The following is an 18,316-nucleotide window of genomic DNA, read 5'->3' on the forward strand; positions in this document are numbered from 1 at the left end:
CTGTCTAGGCTCACTTTGAACCATGATCCTCAGATCTCAGCCTCCTGAGATTACAGGCATAAATTGGCAGAACCCAACCACCTAATAGTTGATAATTTTTTAAAAGTAAGAAGTGTTTATATAAATTTTTGTAGATCTTCCCTTAATAACTCAAGAGAGCAATACCTCTGCTTTACAAGAACGCACTGCATTGTGACAACACACCTGCCTTATGCAATGCACCTACTTTCTTCATGGTAAACCTCAGTTGCAGTGATTCTGTGGTCAGATCCTCAAGGATGGTCGTACACTCTCCTCTTGGCCACGTGACCCACTCCACCGCTTCACTTACTCATGTTGCCTTCCTGGCAGTTGCAAGTATTTACATTTCCACACATGATTCTAACCCACTTTTTGCTTTCCTTGTTTGCATCAGTTCATTATATATTCAGAAGAACAAAAAGCATCTATATTATCCTTAGAGTAGCATATAATCTTTCCATCATAGACAGGGCCTTTAAATGTAAGCACTTTGAGAATAAACCCAGTGCCATCAAAATTTATGCATTTCTCACTTAATAGTTAGATGCTAGAGTGTTTCCACTAAATTCATCAATTTCAGAATGAAAATAAATATGTCTTTCACACTACACAATGGGGAGATTGCCTTGCTCAGACACAACAGTCAAATAGGTTTTTTCTTTTCTTTTGTAGCAGAGCCAGAAATTCAAAGAAATCCAGGCATAGGTGAAGCTCACATACAGCCCCATACTTTGGAATCATGAAATGAATAGTATGTATGATAATTATGTCGGTATTACAACTGAGTTTCCTTTCTCTCTGATATTTTATGTGGTTTTCCTAAGTAAAATACACAAACACATTTATCCTCTTGTCTTTTACATCACTCTTCTTGACAACGTAGACCATTAGTTGGCTGGCTTAGGTGGAAGCAATTCTGGATGAAATCCTTCAGCTGGCTCTTGGTATAAGGTGGGTTATTAAGATGGTGTTTCCTTGGACAGAATATGAATCAATTTCCAAAAGCTTGACTGTCATCAACCTAAGTTTGTGTTAGAAAACTTCCTGTTGTCAATTCAACAAATACTCATTGCTTTCAGAGAAGTTGAATGACTTTCTTCTTCTCCTTAAGCACAGAGCATCTGTTTTGTTACATGAGCCTAATCTCTCCTGCACATGACCACCAATTAAACTTTCGCTAAGAACTTGTTTCCTTGGAAAATCATGGTATGGGCCCGGTCATGCTCCAATTTCATAAAAAAAAAGTGTTCAGTATTGCTTTTCATTTTCTTCTCTTATTCTTCCTTCCTTCTCAATACTTCCTTATTCTTTCTCCCTCCTTCCTTCTTCACTTTCTTCTTTCTATGTTCCCTTTTTTCTGTTACCCTTTCTTTCTCTATCATTCTCTTCTTTTCTTGGATATATCTTTTTTATTCCTTTCCCTCTCTCTTTTCCTCTCATCCTCGTTCCTTTTCTTTTTTTCTCCATTGCAAACATGCAACCATTTTTTTTTTATTTGAACTACCTTCCCTGGAGTCAATAAATGAGTTACTGGCATTTACCAACGGCATTATCATTGATTGCTAGAAGGATAAAATCAAGTATAAAAAGGAACCTCTCCCTGAAGCTCTCTAATCTGATGAATATATCATTTCCAGAAGTGCATCTTTATTCATTCTACTGATGTAGCAGAAGAGATTTCCTATTTCAAATGTCATGTGTTTGCATTCTTATTTATGACCCTTAATGGACGATTCCAAGCAGAAGAGAAAAATGTCTATTGCTGTATTCAATACTTGAAACTGATTTATGAGTTACTGACTAAGCCCAGAGAGCAGATGGAATAGCTGAGGCTGAGAAGGCAAATGACTGACCACAGTGCTGGTAGTAGAATGGCCAGTGCGTGAAACATTGAGTTCATTAACCTTCATGAACTCCTTAGATAGTTATCCAATGTGAAATGTGTCAGTGAACATGAACTATGCACAGAGGCTGTAGAGATAAATTAGTGTAACCATTATAGGAGAGAGAGTCAATAATCAGGTCATTGTAATGAGAAGTGGTAAGAGTTCTCATGGGGCATGTGTGTGTGTGTGTGTGTGTGTGTGTATTCATGCATGTGTATGTGTGTGTGTGTGTATCAGTATAGACTCATCTGAAAGGAAAGAGCTCATATAAATCATGAATATTATTCAAATTTGAGGGATAGGATCTTCAGAAGGTAATGAAGTATTGCAGACTTGCAATTAAAAAATCTATCATCTTTAAAAATATTTTGTCAAGATAGGATGAGAAATTATTTTGTGGATAGCTATTGAAAGTGAAAGATAAATTTCACTTAAATTAATATTATTGGCTGGGAATTTGGTTTAGTGGTAGAGTGCTTGCTTAGCATAGATGAAGCCCTGGGATTTGATTCCTCAATACCCCATAAACAGAAAAAGCTGAAAGTGGTGCTGTGGCTCAAGTGGCAGAGGACTAGCCTTGAACAAAAGAAGCTCAGGGAGAGTGCCCAGGTGCTGAGTTCAAGCCCCAGGATTGGCAAAAGAAGAAAAAAGTTAATATCATTAATCCAATACAATGGCTCATGCATGTAGTCCTAGCTACTCAGGAGGATGAGGGTTTAGGATTGGATTTCAAAACTAGCCTGGCAAGAAACTCTGCTAAACGCTTATCTTCTAGTAAACACCAAACAGCCATAAGTGGAACTGTGGCTCAAAGTAGTAGAACACAAGCTTTAAGCAAAAAAGCTCAGGGTCTTTGCCCAGGTCCTGATTTCAAGCCCTATGATGTACACACACACACACACACACACACACACACACACACACACACACACACAGAATTATCATTTTTAAAGTGTGTGTGTTTGTGTTTGTGTTTACAGTGCACAAAAATTTTCTTAGGCTTATTTTCTACTAAGTAGTCGCTGATATGAAGTTAAAGACTTAAGATTTTTTTTCTGGCATAACTGGGCTTTGAACTCAAATTCTTGAGCTTAATGCTCCACACCTTGAGGCATGCTTCCAGCTCTTTATGATTTAGATTATTTTTCAAAGCAAGTCTCAGTGCATAATCCTCCTACATCTACTTCCTATCTAGCTGGGATTAGAGGTACATATTATCACAGTTGGAACTTTTTAAATTTTATTTTGTTTTATTGTAAAGGTGATGTACAGAGGGGTTGGTTACCTAAGCAAGCTAATTTTTGGAGGTGGAATCATATTAACTTTCACCTCAGATTAGCCTTGAATAATGCATTTGTCACTGCCACTTCCTATGTGGGTAATATTACAGGTGTATGCCAGCTCACATGACCCAAGGAACTGGAACAATTCTTAATAGTTTCCTGGGATCAATACCTGTGAAAGGCAGAAGTCAGTAAAAATGAGCAAGTGACAGTGCTGACTGCTGTATAGGTCTGACAGAAGCATAATCTGTCCAACTGGGCCACTGGAAGAACAATAACTCATGAGAGATCCGGTTCTATTTGGGCCACCATGGCAGGTTTATCTACCCTGGCTTCAGCTGTCACCAGGTGTAGAGAACTTCAGAAGGACATGGCTTGGTTAAGAGCTCCTCTGCAGCTCAGTCAGTCCTGAAATGGAAGACAGAAGAAAAGTATTCACCCACAGTCATTCCAGCCCTGGACCCACAGCTCTTCCTTGATAAGTCACTGGGTATTATGTCTTAGGATCTATCTCAAGTTGCTGAGCTGCTGCCCATAATGATCGAGACCTGAATTGTGATCTTCTGTTTTCTCTTTAGTTTGAGTCATGAAAAACAAAGCCAGAAGCTGGATTAAACCATGGATCATCCATCTTATACTCCTGCCAAAACATCTTTCCTGTTGTGGTAGCTTTGAGTCCTAGTTCTCCTTCTGCCAGGATCAGAAAGTAAATTTGCCAATAGTACTTTATAGGCTGACAGCATCTTGCCACCTGTTACTCTTCTGTAAGGTTTCCTTACTCTTCCTATTTGAGATATCAGCCTAAAGCCAAAGACATAAACATGGGAACAGGCTCAGGAAGTTCCGGAAAAATGTGTGTCATCAGCATGCCTAGCTGGGTTTCCTCTCTGCCATCCTGAAGTTGTGAGACACGTCTCTACCACATTATCTCAATGCCCTCGGCTTTGGAAAGGACAAAATGACTTTTCACCTCTTTCTGGTACTTTGTATTGGATTCTTGAATGCTTGAGGGTGGGATATTTTTATTTTTTCTATTTTTCCAGAAATAAATCTGGGGCTGGGAATATGGCCTAGTGGCAAGAGTGCTTGCCTCCTACACATGAAGCTCTCGGTTCGATTCCCCAGCACCACATATATGGAAAACGGCCAGAAGGGGCGCTGTGGCTCAGGTGGCAGAGTGCTAGCCTTGAGCGGGAAGAAGCCAGGGACAGTGCTTAGGCCCTGAGCCCAAAGCCCAAACTGGCCAAAAAAAAAAAAAAAAAAAAAAAAAGAAAAAGAAAAGAAAAGAAAAGAAAGAAAGAAATCTGATTTGAGCTTTTTTTTTTTTTTTTTTTTTTTTTTTACAGTTAGAACGTATCTTACCTTGCTACAAATGGTGGTATTCTAACTTTTTCTTCTGAGTTATAAATGTGGATAATTGTATGTGCTAGAAGAGCTGAATTATTCATTCTAACATTAAATTTAACTCTCAAGCTCTTTTTCCCTGGCCTGTATAAAAAATAAAGCCATAGCAAGCACACTTCTTTACAAAAGTAGGTAGGATTCATAATGACTTTTTGGCCCAAAATAAAAATCAAACCAAGCAAGAAATTTCTTTTGGGACAAATAAATTTATAACCATTCGTATCTCTGAATATAAAAAACAAAATTACAACACTTTCAAGCTATAGAAATCAGAGTTTTGGGGCTCAATGTTATTTCGGAAGAAAAACTGATGAGGAACCAGTTGATTGTTTATCATGTTTTAACTGAAGAGAAACTTAAAATGTTTTAATTGATGCTCAAAATCTCTCTCCCTTCCTCTCTCCCTCTGTCTCTTTGTCTATCTGTCTGTCTGTCTGTCTCTCTCTCTCTCTCTCACACACACACACACACATATTTTGTAAATAATATTATTTTGATGTGTGTAAAAAAGTGTAATGGTCAATGTCATTAGCATCAAGAAATATCATTTCTTTATGTTGGAACAGGTAAATTTATCTTTTCTAGCTAATATGGAAACATGTAATACATTGTTTGTAAAGACAGTCATCTTATGCTGTAGAATATTAATACTCATATTTCTCTTTATTGTCATTTTTGTCCTTATTGCCTAACCTCTCTCCATTCTGTTCTCTACTCATCATTCCCAACTCTATCACCCCTACTTTATCATCTACATATATGAGACCAACATTTCAGCTTCCTGGTTATGAGGGAGAAGCATTTATTGAGTGACTGTTGTGTGACATTGTAGGTGGCAACTAACGAAAACTCTCAAGTGACCTGCTTGTTAGCTCTTGGAAGTCTCTTCTTAACATCTACTTAACAATTTCCCCTATGTAATTACTACAGCAGGTATTAACGTCATATATTAATATTTTTCAAGAAAAATATATACTTTAGTTTTTTTTGGCCATTTCTGTTTTTATTTTTTCAAATTTTTATTATCAAACTGATGTACAGAGAGGTTACAGTTTCATACAATAGGCATTGGATACATTACTTGTACTGTTTGTTACCTCGTCCCTCATACCCCTCTCCCCCTTTCTCTTTCCCCCCATGAGGTGTTCAGTTCACTTACACCAAACAGTTTTGCAAGTATTGCTTTTGTAGTTGTTTTTCTGTTTTTTTATACTCTAGTTTTAATCAATGAGTTTTTGGTAATTCAGCTGATATATATAATAATTTTAAAAGATAAAAATTTCTTCTGTTTGCAATTGGCATAAATACTAGTATTATATGCCATCACTATGGGGAGATAAACATGATGAAAGGTGATTTTTCAATGTGTGTGTGTGTGTGTGTGTGTGTGTGTGTGTGTGTGTGTGTGTGTGTGTGTAAGTGGTGGTACGGAGGCTTAACTCAAGGTTCAATACCTGGGCATTGTCCTTTTGTAGTTTCTTGTTCAAGGTTGCTAATCTACCACTTGAGCTACACTTCCTCTTCTGGCTTTTGCTGGTCACAATCTCTCCTGTCTGAGCTGGCTTCAACCTGTGATCTTCAGAACTCAACCTCCTGGGGACCTGGGATTACAGCATGAGCCACAACTGTCAAGCAATGCATCTATCTATCTATCTATCTATCTATCTATCTATCTATCTATCTATCTATCTATCCATCTATTTATGTACAGGTCCTGTGGCTTAAACTCAAGGTCTGGGTGCTATTTCTGTTTTTGTTTTTGGTTCTTTTTGGTGCTTAATAGGAGATAAGAGTCTCATTGAGGTTTTTTTCTGCCTGGGTTTGCTTCAAATTGTCCCATATCTTAGCCTCTTGAGTACCTAGGATTATAGGTATGAGCCACCAGCACCCAGCCTTTCCACATTATCATCTCCTTCTCTGCACTGAACACAGTAATTCTTCTTACATAAAAATTTCTCGGGCCTGTGTCAGGTCAGCCTTCCTCAGGAGGGGTTCACAAGTATCAAAGAGATGTAACACTTTCAAGAGACATTGACATCTCCCACTCTATGATTAACTCACATTCCAGACCATGAGGTTATGAAATTCTGCAGTACAAAAATCATATGAACACAAAGCTCAAGGCCTCACAATTGATATCTTTAAGTTTCACATGTTTTCCATGAAAATAAAAATAAGAATTTTTCATTAGTCAATAACTAGACTAACATGAGGAGTAACTCTTTAAATTTTATGATTTATCAAACTGCTACACAGCTCTACTTGGGGATTTTAAGATTGGAATACCTTATAGGTTTGTTGTGACACAAACAGTAATTCATCTTGGAGGAAAAATGGGTGCATAAAAATAAGAAAATAGGTCATAAAATAAAACTTAGAGACTTATTTTTTCATACAAGTTCCACTCTATAATTATAGCTTATATGGAAAAAATGGCATGTCTGATTTGGAAAGATGGAGACATTTTTTTGTTGTTGTTAGGTACACATGTGCCTAAGGTGAAGAATAGTTGTCATTCCAAGTAGTTACATGCAGGTACCAGATATTCAAGTCTTGGAAAATCAGTTTCCAGAGCTTCTTTTCATTCTGGAGCTTTAGCTTATTAATTTTCTATCAGCGTTTCAACTTCAAGACAGACTTACACTTCTAGTAGTGGGTGGTAGACTTTGAGATTTGTTTTGCCTAAACTCTGTAACGATGAACACATGGATAGGAAATAAGGAAATAACACAGCAGAAATGGTCCCAGTGCCATACACACACAGCACACATTTTAAAAGATGAATTTTGTGAAGTCTCTCCTACTCTGCTAAACAAAATGCAAGCAGCAAAATGACATGGTTACAAACGTCCCTCACTCTACTGGTGCTAAAACAGTCTGGAGATACAATATTGATACCAGGAATCCAGCATACATTGACTCATGCATGGCCATTTCAATCGGTGACATTGCAATGACAAGGGTGGTGCCAAAAGGCTTATTGTGTTTTATAATATGCAGGCTGTGTCTGATACTCAGAAAGCTCTCATAAGTATAGCAGCAGGCTGGTGATTGCAAGAGTGAATCATGCTCTGCTTTGATTGAAAGGTTCTCCAGTGTCCAAAGGTAGACAGAAATATCTAAATTGATTTTTAAGTAACACTATACTCAGTCTATTCCAGTCAAAAAAGGATAGTTTTTCATGCCTATCAAACACAAATACCGACTGTCTCTAAATCCCAAAATGACAGAGAGAATGAAACTTTTCATTTGGGATGCTATAACTAAGCAGAATTCTGTTTGTTTATTGCATTACACAAAATGGAAATGTTGGAATTTGTGGTGTTTTGGCTATCTGACATTTCTAAATTGTATATATCTGAACACTCAACATGGAAATTGAAACAAACAGACTAAAATGACATCCAACAACAGTATGCTTTCTTCTTCAAGTGTCTTAAGACTGAATTTATAAAAAGCCAACGTAACACCTAGTATTGGAAATAGATATTTTTACCCCAGTTCAAGCAATGTATCACCTCCAGACCCATTGGTCTACTGTAATAGCTTTCTGGACTTAACTGAAGTAACTTAACTGAAATGTCTGAAGTTGAAAGTAATTACAACAGTGATATGACAGTAGTTTCGATAACATAGAATTCATTTCACTTAGCATCATCTTATGTGTTCATAAGGGCTATTGGATTGTTGTGATCCTCTGCTGTGACATGCGATGTGAAACCATAGCTTCTATTATTGATGATCCTCTTGTATCCCCTTCCTATGGTTGTACCTACACTATCTGTGTATCTTATCTGAGTACACTGAAAACCGTGGATCAGGAAAATGTGGTACATATACACAATGGAATTTTATGCCTCTATCAGAAAGAATTACATTGTCCCATTTGTAAGGAAATGGAAGGACTTGGAAACAATTATACTAAGTGAAGTGAGCCAGACCCAAAGAAACATGGACTCTATGGTCTCCCTTATTGGGAATAATTAGTACAGGTTTAGGCAAGTCATAGCAGAGCATCACAAGGCCCAATAGCTATACCCTTATGAACACATAAGATGATGCTAAGTGAAATGAACTCCATGCTATGGAGACAATTGTTTTATCACAGTTGTAACTACTTTCAACGTCCCATGTGTATCTGTAGCTTCTATTATTGATGATGTTCTTGTATCACCTATCTGTGGTTGTACCTACACTATCTCTGTAATCTTATCTGAGTATATTGGAAACCGTGTATACTGGTATTGGAAGTAGGAAATTGAAAGGGAATACCAAATTTGAGAGACACAGGGTAAAAAAAAGACAAACAACTACAAAAGCAATACTTGCAAAACTGTTTGGTGTAAGTGAACTGAACACCTGGGGGGGGAAGGGAAAGGGGGAGGAGAAAGGGGGGTATGAGGAATAGGGGAACAAACAGTACAAGAAATGTATCCAATGCCTAACGTATGAAACTGTAACCTCTCTGTATATCAGTTTGATAATAAAAAATTGAAGAAGAAAAAAAAGAAAACCGTGTATACTGGTATTAGAACTAGGAAATAGAAAGGGAATGCCAAAATCGAGAGACACATGGTAAAAAAAAGAGAAACGACTACAAAAGCAATACTTGCAAAACTCTTAAATGAACTGAACAACTCATGGGGGAGAAAGGGAAAGGGGGAGGGGGGAATGAGGGAGGAGGTAACAAACAGTACAAGAAATGTATCCAATGCCTAAGTTATGAAAGTGTAACCTCTCTGTACCTCAGTTTGACAATAAACATTTAACAAAAAAAAATGTCTGAAGTAAAAAACATTGGCCTCCCTGAGTTGATCAGATATTCAGCCTATATGAAAATTGGATAACTGAATGAAATTTGTATGAGAGGGTAAAAAAATCCATATTATGTACTCCCTTCTTCCAGAAAGATTCATAAATTTTGTCTGAGCATAAATTAGACTTTGGCACAAAATATAATTTATGAAAACTGCACAATACTTGAATTGATTCTACCAATACAAGATATGATGGAGCAGCAAATTTACTCAGAAAAGAAAATACAACATTTAAATAGAAGTAAAAGAGTAACATAAAAATAAAAATATATTTTAATAGTAGATCATGTCTACACTAATAGTGTAGATTGTTAATTAAGAAAATGTCTGTAATTTTTAAAATGTGCTAATGACTTATAGTCACATTAACACAACAAATAATGCCAGAGTATGGTCCATCTGCATATGAAGGAATACGATATCTTTACATCTTTTTTTTCTTTTCTTTAAGCACATGTAGTTTTAGTGACTTTTCTCAGATTTAAAAATCCTTTAAAAGAAGCCAATAAGAAATAGCCATTGCGACATTCCTCCATTCATAAGGAAATGGAAAGAATTGGAAAAATTTATATTACCCAAAGTAAGCCAGGCCCAAAGAAACATAGGCTGCATAATTTCTCTCACTTGTAATAACTAGAATATGTCTAGGACATACAGATTTCTTTTTAGTTTTTTAAACATTTACTGAATATAACACCATTTTTCCTCTTACTTAGCAAAATTGTTAGTTTCAAATTAGCTGAGTTATGAGGACTAACAATTGCCATAACGTTAAAAATGATTGTACATTTCAAACTTAAATGGAAAATATGCACTATATAAATCACTATCAGACCTCTGGTCTTAACAGAGGACCACAAATGGCTCAGTAGCTATGTGCATATGATCATATAAAATGATGTTTATCAAAATGAAATCTAAGAAATGGAAACAAGAGATTCTTCTTAAAAAGTGCATTGTTTGTAGCCATTTATTTTTTCTTTCTTTTTTCCCTTTGGTTTATTCCTTGTTGTCACTAGTTTCGATTTCTACTTGTCTTGTATATAAGTTTATTAGATTTGAGGAAGAGAAGAGGAATCACATAAATGGCGGGACAAAGGGTGAATCATTTTAACAGAGATCACTAGGAACTATGTTGGAAATAAACTTTACAACTTGTGGGGGAGGAGGGTCAAGAGGGAGAAAAATGAGAAAAAATAAGGCAGGGGTGACACTGTTAAAAAAGAAATGTACTCATTACCTGACTTATGTAACTGTAACCAACCCCTCTGCATGTCATCTTTATAATAAAATTTAAATGAAAAAAAGAAATTGCCATTGAATATGAAGGGTAGTTTATTGCTTGCAGTAAAGTTATGTAGTGTCAGAGTTGGTAAAAATAAAAGTGAAGACAGAAAGTTAAATCTGGCTGCATTAGAAAATCCTATCACTTATGTATAATCCTATTCTATGCATTTGAAGTTAAACTTCAACTAGTAAAACAAGAATGACTTTAAAGTATCACAATATTCCTAACATTTTAAGATCTATCTTGTATTTCATAGTATTATGACCTTCTCAACTCATTTTCAAGAATTTTGTTTTTGTTGACTTTACAGTTTTAACTTTGGGCCTTGTTCTAGCTAGGCAAGAGCTCTGCACCTTAGAGCATCAATGCATTAATCAAACTCTCTTTTCTCAATTGTAGCTATAGGATTAAACTTGTATTAGCACAATTATCTTGACTAACATGCTGAAACTTTGTCTCCTTCACACACACACACACACACACACACACACACACACACACACACACACACACCTATCATGAGCTTCTTGAATAGGAATTCATTGCTCAAATTATCCCATTTCCATCATTCAACAAGATCACTGTGTCTAATTTTAGTACCCCGGATATTGCAAATATGTGTATTGGAACTAGGCAAGGGAAAGGGAATACAAAAACTGAGACACAAAGAATAGAAAGACAAACCAATGCAATAGCAATACTTATGAAACCATATGGTGTAAACCAAGTGTACAACTTATGGCGAGGGAGGAAGGTAGGGAGAAGGGAGGGGGGTGGAATGAGGGAGGAGATAACAAATTGGAGAAGAAGAAGAGGAAGAAGAAGAAGAAGAAGAAGAAGAAGAAGAAGAAGAAGAAGAAGAAGAAGAAGAAGAAGAAGAGGAAGAAGAAGAGGAAGTAGAAGAGGAAGAGGAGGAGGAGGAGGAGGAGGAGAACTTCCAACTGGAAGTTCTTTGATCTCTGCTCTGTAATCTCTGGTGGAAGGAATGATTGAGAAAATGATATCCATCCAGTCCTTCTACTAGTAGTGGTTGAGCAGAGCAAGCTAACATAGGGAATGGGCACCATGCGATAACTCTTTATCAATAGGGTTAACTCTATGCAAGTGTGAAGCAGCTACCTAAATAAAATTGTTTAAGAATGTACCAGAAAAGCTCCCTAGTGTACAAATAAAGAGTACTTCCCTTAACCATAGAACTGAGGATTGAAATTTATTTTGCTTTGCTTAGTGATTTGATTGCATCATTAGTAATAGTTATAAAGAGCCAGGAAAGGCAATAAACTACAAGTCTACACCCACAAAGGTATAAGAATTTCATAAATCGATGAATCCTTCCTCTAAGCATAGATTTTCATTATAATGGTTAAAAACAAAAGGCTTTCCTCAATATGTATAAGGAGAAGTATACAAAATGTTTAATAGTGCCCCCGAATTTTATGGTTAAGGCCAATGAAGCTAGAAAGGAGCAAATTACAGAATAAAATGTACTATCATAAGTAATGACTAATTTTAATTATTTTCCAGTTTTAAAGTAATAGGATTCTAAAGAATTTGTCACCAAGTGGTCTTGTATGGCACTTAGCCAAAGGGTGATTTATGATGTCTCCTACCTACAAACAACTGGCTGTTCAGCTGCAGTTGGAAGCGGCCTTCCTCTGATGTCTTCCTGGTGCTCTGAGGAAGGCTGTCTACCTGTAGTGAGGTTTCCTTGAGATTCCTCTCAGCCCGGACGTAGTGCCATTGGTTGTCGTTAAGAAGAGAAGGAGACTGGACGATGAGTTCTACAGGGCCATTCCCAACATCTATGGCAAACATAATCTCAGAAGGAGCTGAAATGAAAAAGAAAAATAAGAAGATGGAAAAAAGATGTGTGACAGGAACAAGAAAGTTCCAAGTGGGGTTAGTCATTCTCAATGTAGAAAATACTGAGGACTGAATGAAGTACTACTGATTTCTGAAGTACTGAACTCATCATTAATAGTACTGACCATCAAGATAGGCATGTTGGTAATTCCAGCACTTGGGAGGCTAAAGTAGGAAGATTCTGGGTTTGAGGCTAGCCTGTTTTACAAAGTAAGATTTTGTCTCAAAATAATAATTAGTAACAACTACCAAATGCTAATGATATACATATATTTGCATGTGTGTGAGTTGTCTATGTATATAAGTATGTATATGTACATATGTGTGTACACATATATCTGTGTATATATATGTATTTTTATATAATGATACACACACACACACACACACACACACACACACACACACGCCAGCCTTTCTTGTTTTTGTTTTTAGTTTTATTTTTTCCAGTCCTTGGGATAGAACTCTGGTCCTGGTGTCTGTCCCTAAGCTTCTTGTGCTCAAGATTAGGACTCTATCTCTTGAGCCACAGCATCACCTGCGGCTTTTTCTTGAGTATTTTACTGGAAACGAGTCTCAAAGACTTTACTGACGGGGCTATCTTTGAAACTCAGTCCTCAGATCTCAGGCTCCCAAGTAGCTATGATTACAGGCATGAGCCAGTGGTGCCTGTCTGTTCATATGTTGATGAGGAGAAGTTTGTAGAGTTGTTCCTGGTACAGAGTAGGGCTCATAAGTGATGAGTATTGTATTTATTACTGAATCACACAATTTCCCTTCTGGATATATTGGTTTTAGCTTAAAAAGTCATGAAATGAAAGAAATGGAATTGAAAGAAAGGGCTTTGACTTAGTCTTTATAAAGAATTACACTATTTGCACTCCCCATAGCGTGTATTACACTTTAGTTAATTCATTTGTAACCCATTGCTTACCACCCAGTGTATTTACCTGTAGATTTATAGGCACATTGTAGCTACTGCAAATAAGGGAAACTAGGCGGCCCATGTTTCTCTGGGTTTGGCCTACTTTGATTAATATAATTTTTTCTAAGTATTTCCATTTCCTTAGGAATGGTAAAATATCATTCTTTTTGATGGATTATATATATGTATATATCACATTTTCTCAATCCATTTAATCATTGAGCGGCATTTGGGCTGATTCCATATCTTTGCTATAGCAATTAATGTTGCGCTGAACATGATTGTGCTGATAGCTTTAGTGTGGCCTTTGTTTGTGCTCTATTGGATAAATGAGCAAGAATGGAATTGCAAGATCATAGCATAGCTTAAGTCAAAGCCTAAGAAAATACATATCAGGAAATTAGTACTTGCAAGAGGATAGGGTAATACCAAGAGGAGAAGGGTAAAGAAATGAAGAAGGTCAAGGGAGAAAATTCGGGGCTAAATCATTGTATGTACCACAGAATTGAGAACTATGAGGGAAGGGGTGGGTCGAGGGGGGTTATAGATGATGAAGTGATGACAAAGGTCATGGTGTATTGTACATATAAAGTGCTTTTACAAACAACAATAATTTCTAAATGTAACCTAAAATTAAGATACTTAGTTAAAGAGGTGGAAAGGAGGGGTGGGTTAAAAAAAAAGGGTGACATTGATCAAGATGCACTATATTCATAAACTGCTTTGGTGAATGGCAACTCCATTGTATAAAGATAATAAAAATACTAAAGATAATAAACATCTTTAAATAGATTTTTTTAAAAAGGAACAGATTGAATGTTAATTAAAGGACAAATTAAGAATGAAGGTTGACCTCAGGAACTAGTGCTCTTTGCTAGCTCTACCCATCTCCAAATTCACTAATCACTGTGAGACAACAGTTATTGCTCTCTACAGAGCACAGAGTATTTGGGGCCAGGATGTTAAAAGTTTTGCTAAAACCTTCCTGAAAAAGATAATCTTGCAGATATTAAGTTCAACCCAGACAGCACATTTTTTTTTTTTTCTGGTAGACTGCTTCTCTGCTAGGTCAGCCCCTATTCTACCTCGAACTTTGGCTTCCTATCTATGCCTAGCTGTACTTCACCACGTAGCTCCCGGTTCCATAACTATTTGCTTACTGGCTGTCTCCCCAAGCAGTCTGCAAACTGTAGATTTGTCAACATTTATTATAGACCGACTCTCCAGAAAGCTCTCACCAATCTAAAATTTTCTTAATGAATAGATTGTTATAGTGTACTTATGAAATACAATTTTACCATTTTTCTTATTTGTTTTATGGTTTTATACAAAGGTATGAATTTCATTTGAAAATCTTTTTTAAAACTTGTTATTTGGCCTGTGATGTGGCAAAGTGCAATGTCCTGGGTTTGATCCCCAGTATTAAAAAAGAGAGGACAAGTATAAATACAGTAAAGATATAGTCATTTGTCTTCATTTAAGTAATTATTAATAATCTACCATTCCTCCTGGAAAAGAAGAAGAATCAATGAAACACAATATTATCTTTTAGCCTTTACCTTGAGCAAAACAGTATGCCAAGAAGTTTTCATGCTTTTATTGACTGATTCTCACCACTTCATATGATAAATATTGTTTTAAAGGAACTGAGGTGCATGTAGCAACTTACTCTTGTAAGGAGGGAAGACATAATTTGAATTTGGAAAATATATTTCCAGAACTCATTTTTAGCCTATTCTTCTTTTTTTTTTTAATTTTTTTTTTTAATTTTTTTTTAAATTTTTTTTTCTCAAATTTTTATTATCAAACTGACGTACAGAGAGGTTACAGTATCATACGTTGGGCATTGGAGCCTATTCTTCTAATGAGGAAGTCTCTGACCTTGAAGCCTGAAGGGTTTCCAAAGCTGACAAAGCTACAGTATGTAATAAAGATGCCTGGCATATCTAAATGAAAAATTCATGAGTGAATAAATGATGCACGTGGTGTTCAGTCTTGAGGCAAACATCAGCCAAGTCTCACTGGTGTATATTAAGCCCATGTGATATGAAGATGCTGTCCCAGCATTAGCTCTCTTGTGAACTTTGCCTTCATCTATGATTGACACCTTTTCTCATGATTTACACTGTATGGCTCCAGAGAAACCCAAAGGCATTACCTTAATTTTGAATAAAATATTTTTGTTTGTTTGTTTGTCATGCCTGGCCCCATGATAGACACTGAGAATTCAGACAATTCACTTTTGAGATGACTGAGGATAAACTGTATAAATGCTGTAATTGGACATTTAAAAATGCTAGGAGGAGAGGACATGTCATTTCCTATATGATATTCTTCCTGACCAGCATGTTTTTGACACTTCCCTCTTAGTACCTATACAACACTGCTGCTCTCTGTATTCATTCTTGTGCCCCATAAAGGTGGGGTCATACTTCACTTTGTTCCTGTGTCCTCAACTAAAACTAAGTCAAACATAAGGGTATTCTCAAGGTTCATTTTGTGCATTAAAGAGGTTGCCTTTATTGTAGCCAATTATCCTGTCTAAACTTCCACAACCTTGTCTGTGAAATGAGAATTATGAATTGAATAAAATATTTTTTTTGGATCCACAGACTCTGAAAATCTAATGTGAACTAATTCTTGCTTTCACAAAACAATTCTGTACAAAATTATAGTGACTTCCTGAATGTTCTAAGCTTCTGGCATAGGGAGAAATAAACTTATGTTCTCACAAGTCCTAACATTCTTGATTCTTGAGGCAGTTTTCACAGTAGTGACAGGGGCTGATCGAAGAACAGAGATGTCAGATAGAATCCTTTATTCTGACTATCCCAGTGCACACGACGCTGGCTCAGTGCATAACCCCTGCAAGCAGCAAGTGAAGCAATGAGGATCACAGCCCAGTGGAATGATGATTAAAGGTAGAATTGTTTGAAAACAGAATGGATGATATAAAAAATTCAGTACATGTCTAATGGCAATAATCACTCAACAATTCAGTGAAAATTAACAGTACTATTAATTTTTACCATATTTTCAGTATATAATCTTCAAAGTAGCAACACATTTGGTAATGTTCTTATCATTACTTGAACATATATAATCTAAATCTGTCTAAATATATATTCACATATGAATAAGACTTTTTCCCACTAAGAAGCTGAGCAAGATTTTAATAAATTTTGATATGGATTTCAGAGCCCATTGGAAATAATGACTAGGAAGAATCCAGGGCTATAAATAAAAATGAAAAAAAATACAAAATTATTTCGAGAAAATTATTCTAATATAGTCTACGTTAAGTCAAAAACAGCACTGGTATTACAGATCCAAGATGAAATAGCCATTTACTCATATGTTTTCTGGCATTTTGTATACATTCCATATTTCAATACAGACAGGTGCTTCAAGATCCAATGATGCTGATGGAAAATGACTTGTTCTTTATTCTTCCATTCTGCTTGAGGCAGAGCCAGCCCCACTCCCAGGTTTATGGGTAGCCCTGGTATAATCTGCACTTTCCCCCTCCCTGGCCACACTTGCAGATAATTATCATATCAGAAGGACAACCAAAGCAGCAAGGAAAGAAGGATTTGTACTCTGTGGAGATATAGCTAGATTTAGTCAAAAGAGGGCATTCAAAATTCAGTGCAGAGAGAGAGAGAGAGAGAGAGAGAGACAGAGACAGAGACAGAGACAGAGACAGAGATAGAGACAGAGACAGAGACAGAGACAGAGACAAAGAGGAGAGACTGAAGATTCTTTTCTTTTTTTGGTTCCTGAATACAACCAGAAATGAAACAAAGACACACCCCACTCTCCTGCACTCACTCATTCATGAAACTCAATACCAGGGAATTCCCAGGCTTCTGTCTGCCAGTTAGGTTGAGGATTTTATTTTTTCCTAAGCATCACAAACCATGTGATAGATAAATAGATATTACATGTATAAGGTAAATAATTATTTGGAGGAGCAGAAATTGGGATATCCCACATTGTTGACTCTGCAATCTAGGTTCTTTCTTTAATGTCAGATGTCATCTCCTACTGTACGCCTCACCACCTGTTTCTACCTGAAGTTATTGCCATAAAAGGTAATTCTTTTCCAAATATTTTCAGCAATATATTCACTAAAACTTGAGAACAGAGTGAAATGTCTTCCTTTTCACTCTGAATCCCAAGGTGACAAGATTCAAATGCTGTGATTGGAAGTGAGCTAGAAGAAATGGACTGAAATTTTCATGGAAACCTGTTTTTCACTGTCCAACAACCTGAGTGGACTAATCTTGGAGCTACTGTTTGAATAGCCATAGAGAAATGTCCTCTATTCCTTGGGGATGGGAAGTAAATCTATACAGAGGCACTTCATCTGTTGAAGGGCCCTTTCCAAGCTAGCAGGCCTATAGCGTTTTCTTGCTCTGAGCTCTTTAGAGTAAAAATCCCATCTGTCTACAATGTGTAGTGTGACATTAGCTGTAACTAACCGATGTAAGTTTTCTTTTTCTCTATTTGGGCCTTTCCTCTTATAAATAAGGAAAATAATTGTAATAACTAATAAACTTATGAACTTATAACATTTTTTACATATTTGGGGATTGCTGTGATAAACTCAAGGGTCTTGGTCATCATATGCAGATTCTCTACCACTGAGATATATCCTCAGACTAAATTCTTGCACATTTTAATATTTTTATATAAAATCTTGTTCAGAAAAGCAATATTGGCAAGCCTAGTATATGACAAACTGTTACATCTACAGTTTTTCTTTTGTAAATTTAAACCAATCTGCATATTTAAACACATTTTTTCATGACCCAAAGGGCAAACTA

At 36.4% G+C, this 18,316-nt stretch overlaps 1 protein-coding gene across 3 annotated transcripts in view; it reads right to left on the minus strand.

Moving 5' to 3' along the window:
* Cntnap5 (contactin associated protein family member 5) overlaps nt 1-18,316 on the minus strand; it is a 936,592-nt gene that overhangs the window by 153,286 nt on the left and 764,990 nt on the right. For all 3 annotated transcript variants that reach the window (XM_048329504.1, XM_048329503.1, XM_048329502.1), the window contains exon 17: nt 12,310-12,528. In XM_048329504.1, the coding sequence (XP_048185461.1) occupies nt 12,310-12,528 (219 nt within the window). The remainder of the gene's footprint in view (nt 1-12,309; nt 12,529-18,316) is intronic.

Source organism: Perognathus longimembris, chromosome 20 (genome assembly GCF_023159225.1).
Source record: "Perognathus longimembris pacificus isolate PPM17 chromosome 20, ASM2315922v1, whole genome shotgun sequence".
NCBI lineage: Eukaryota > Metazoa > Chordata > Mammalia > Rodentia > Heteromyidae > Perognathus > Perognathus longimembris.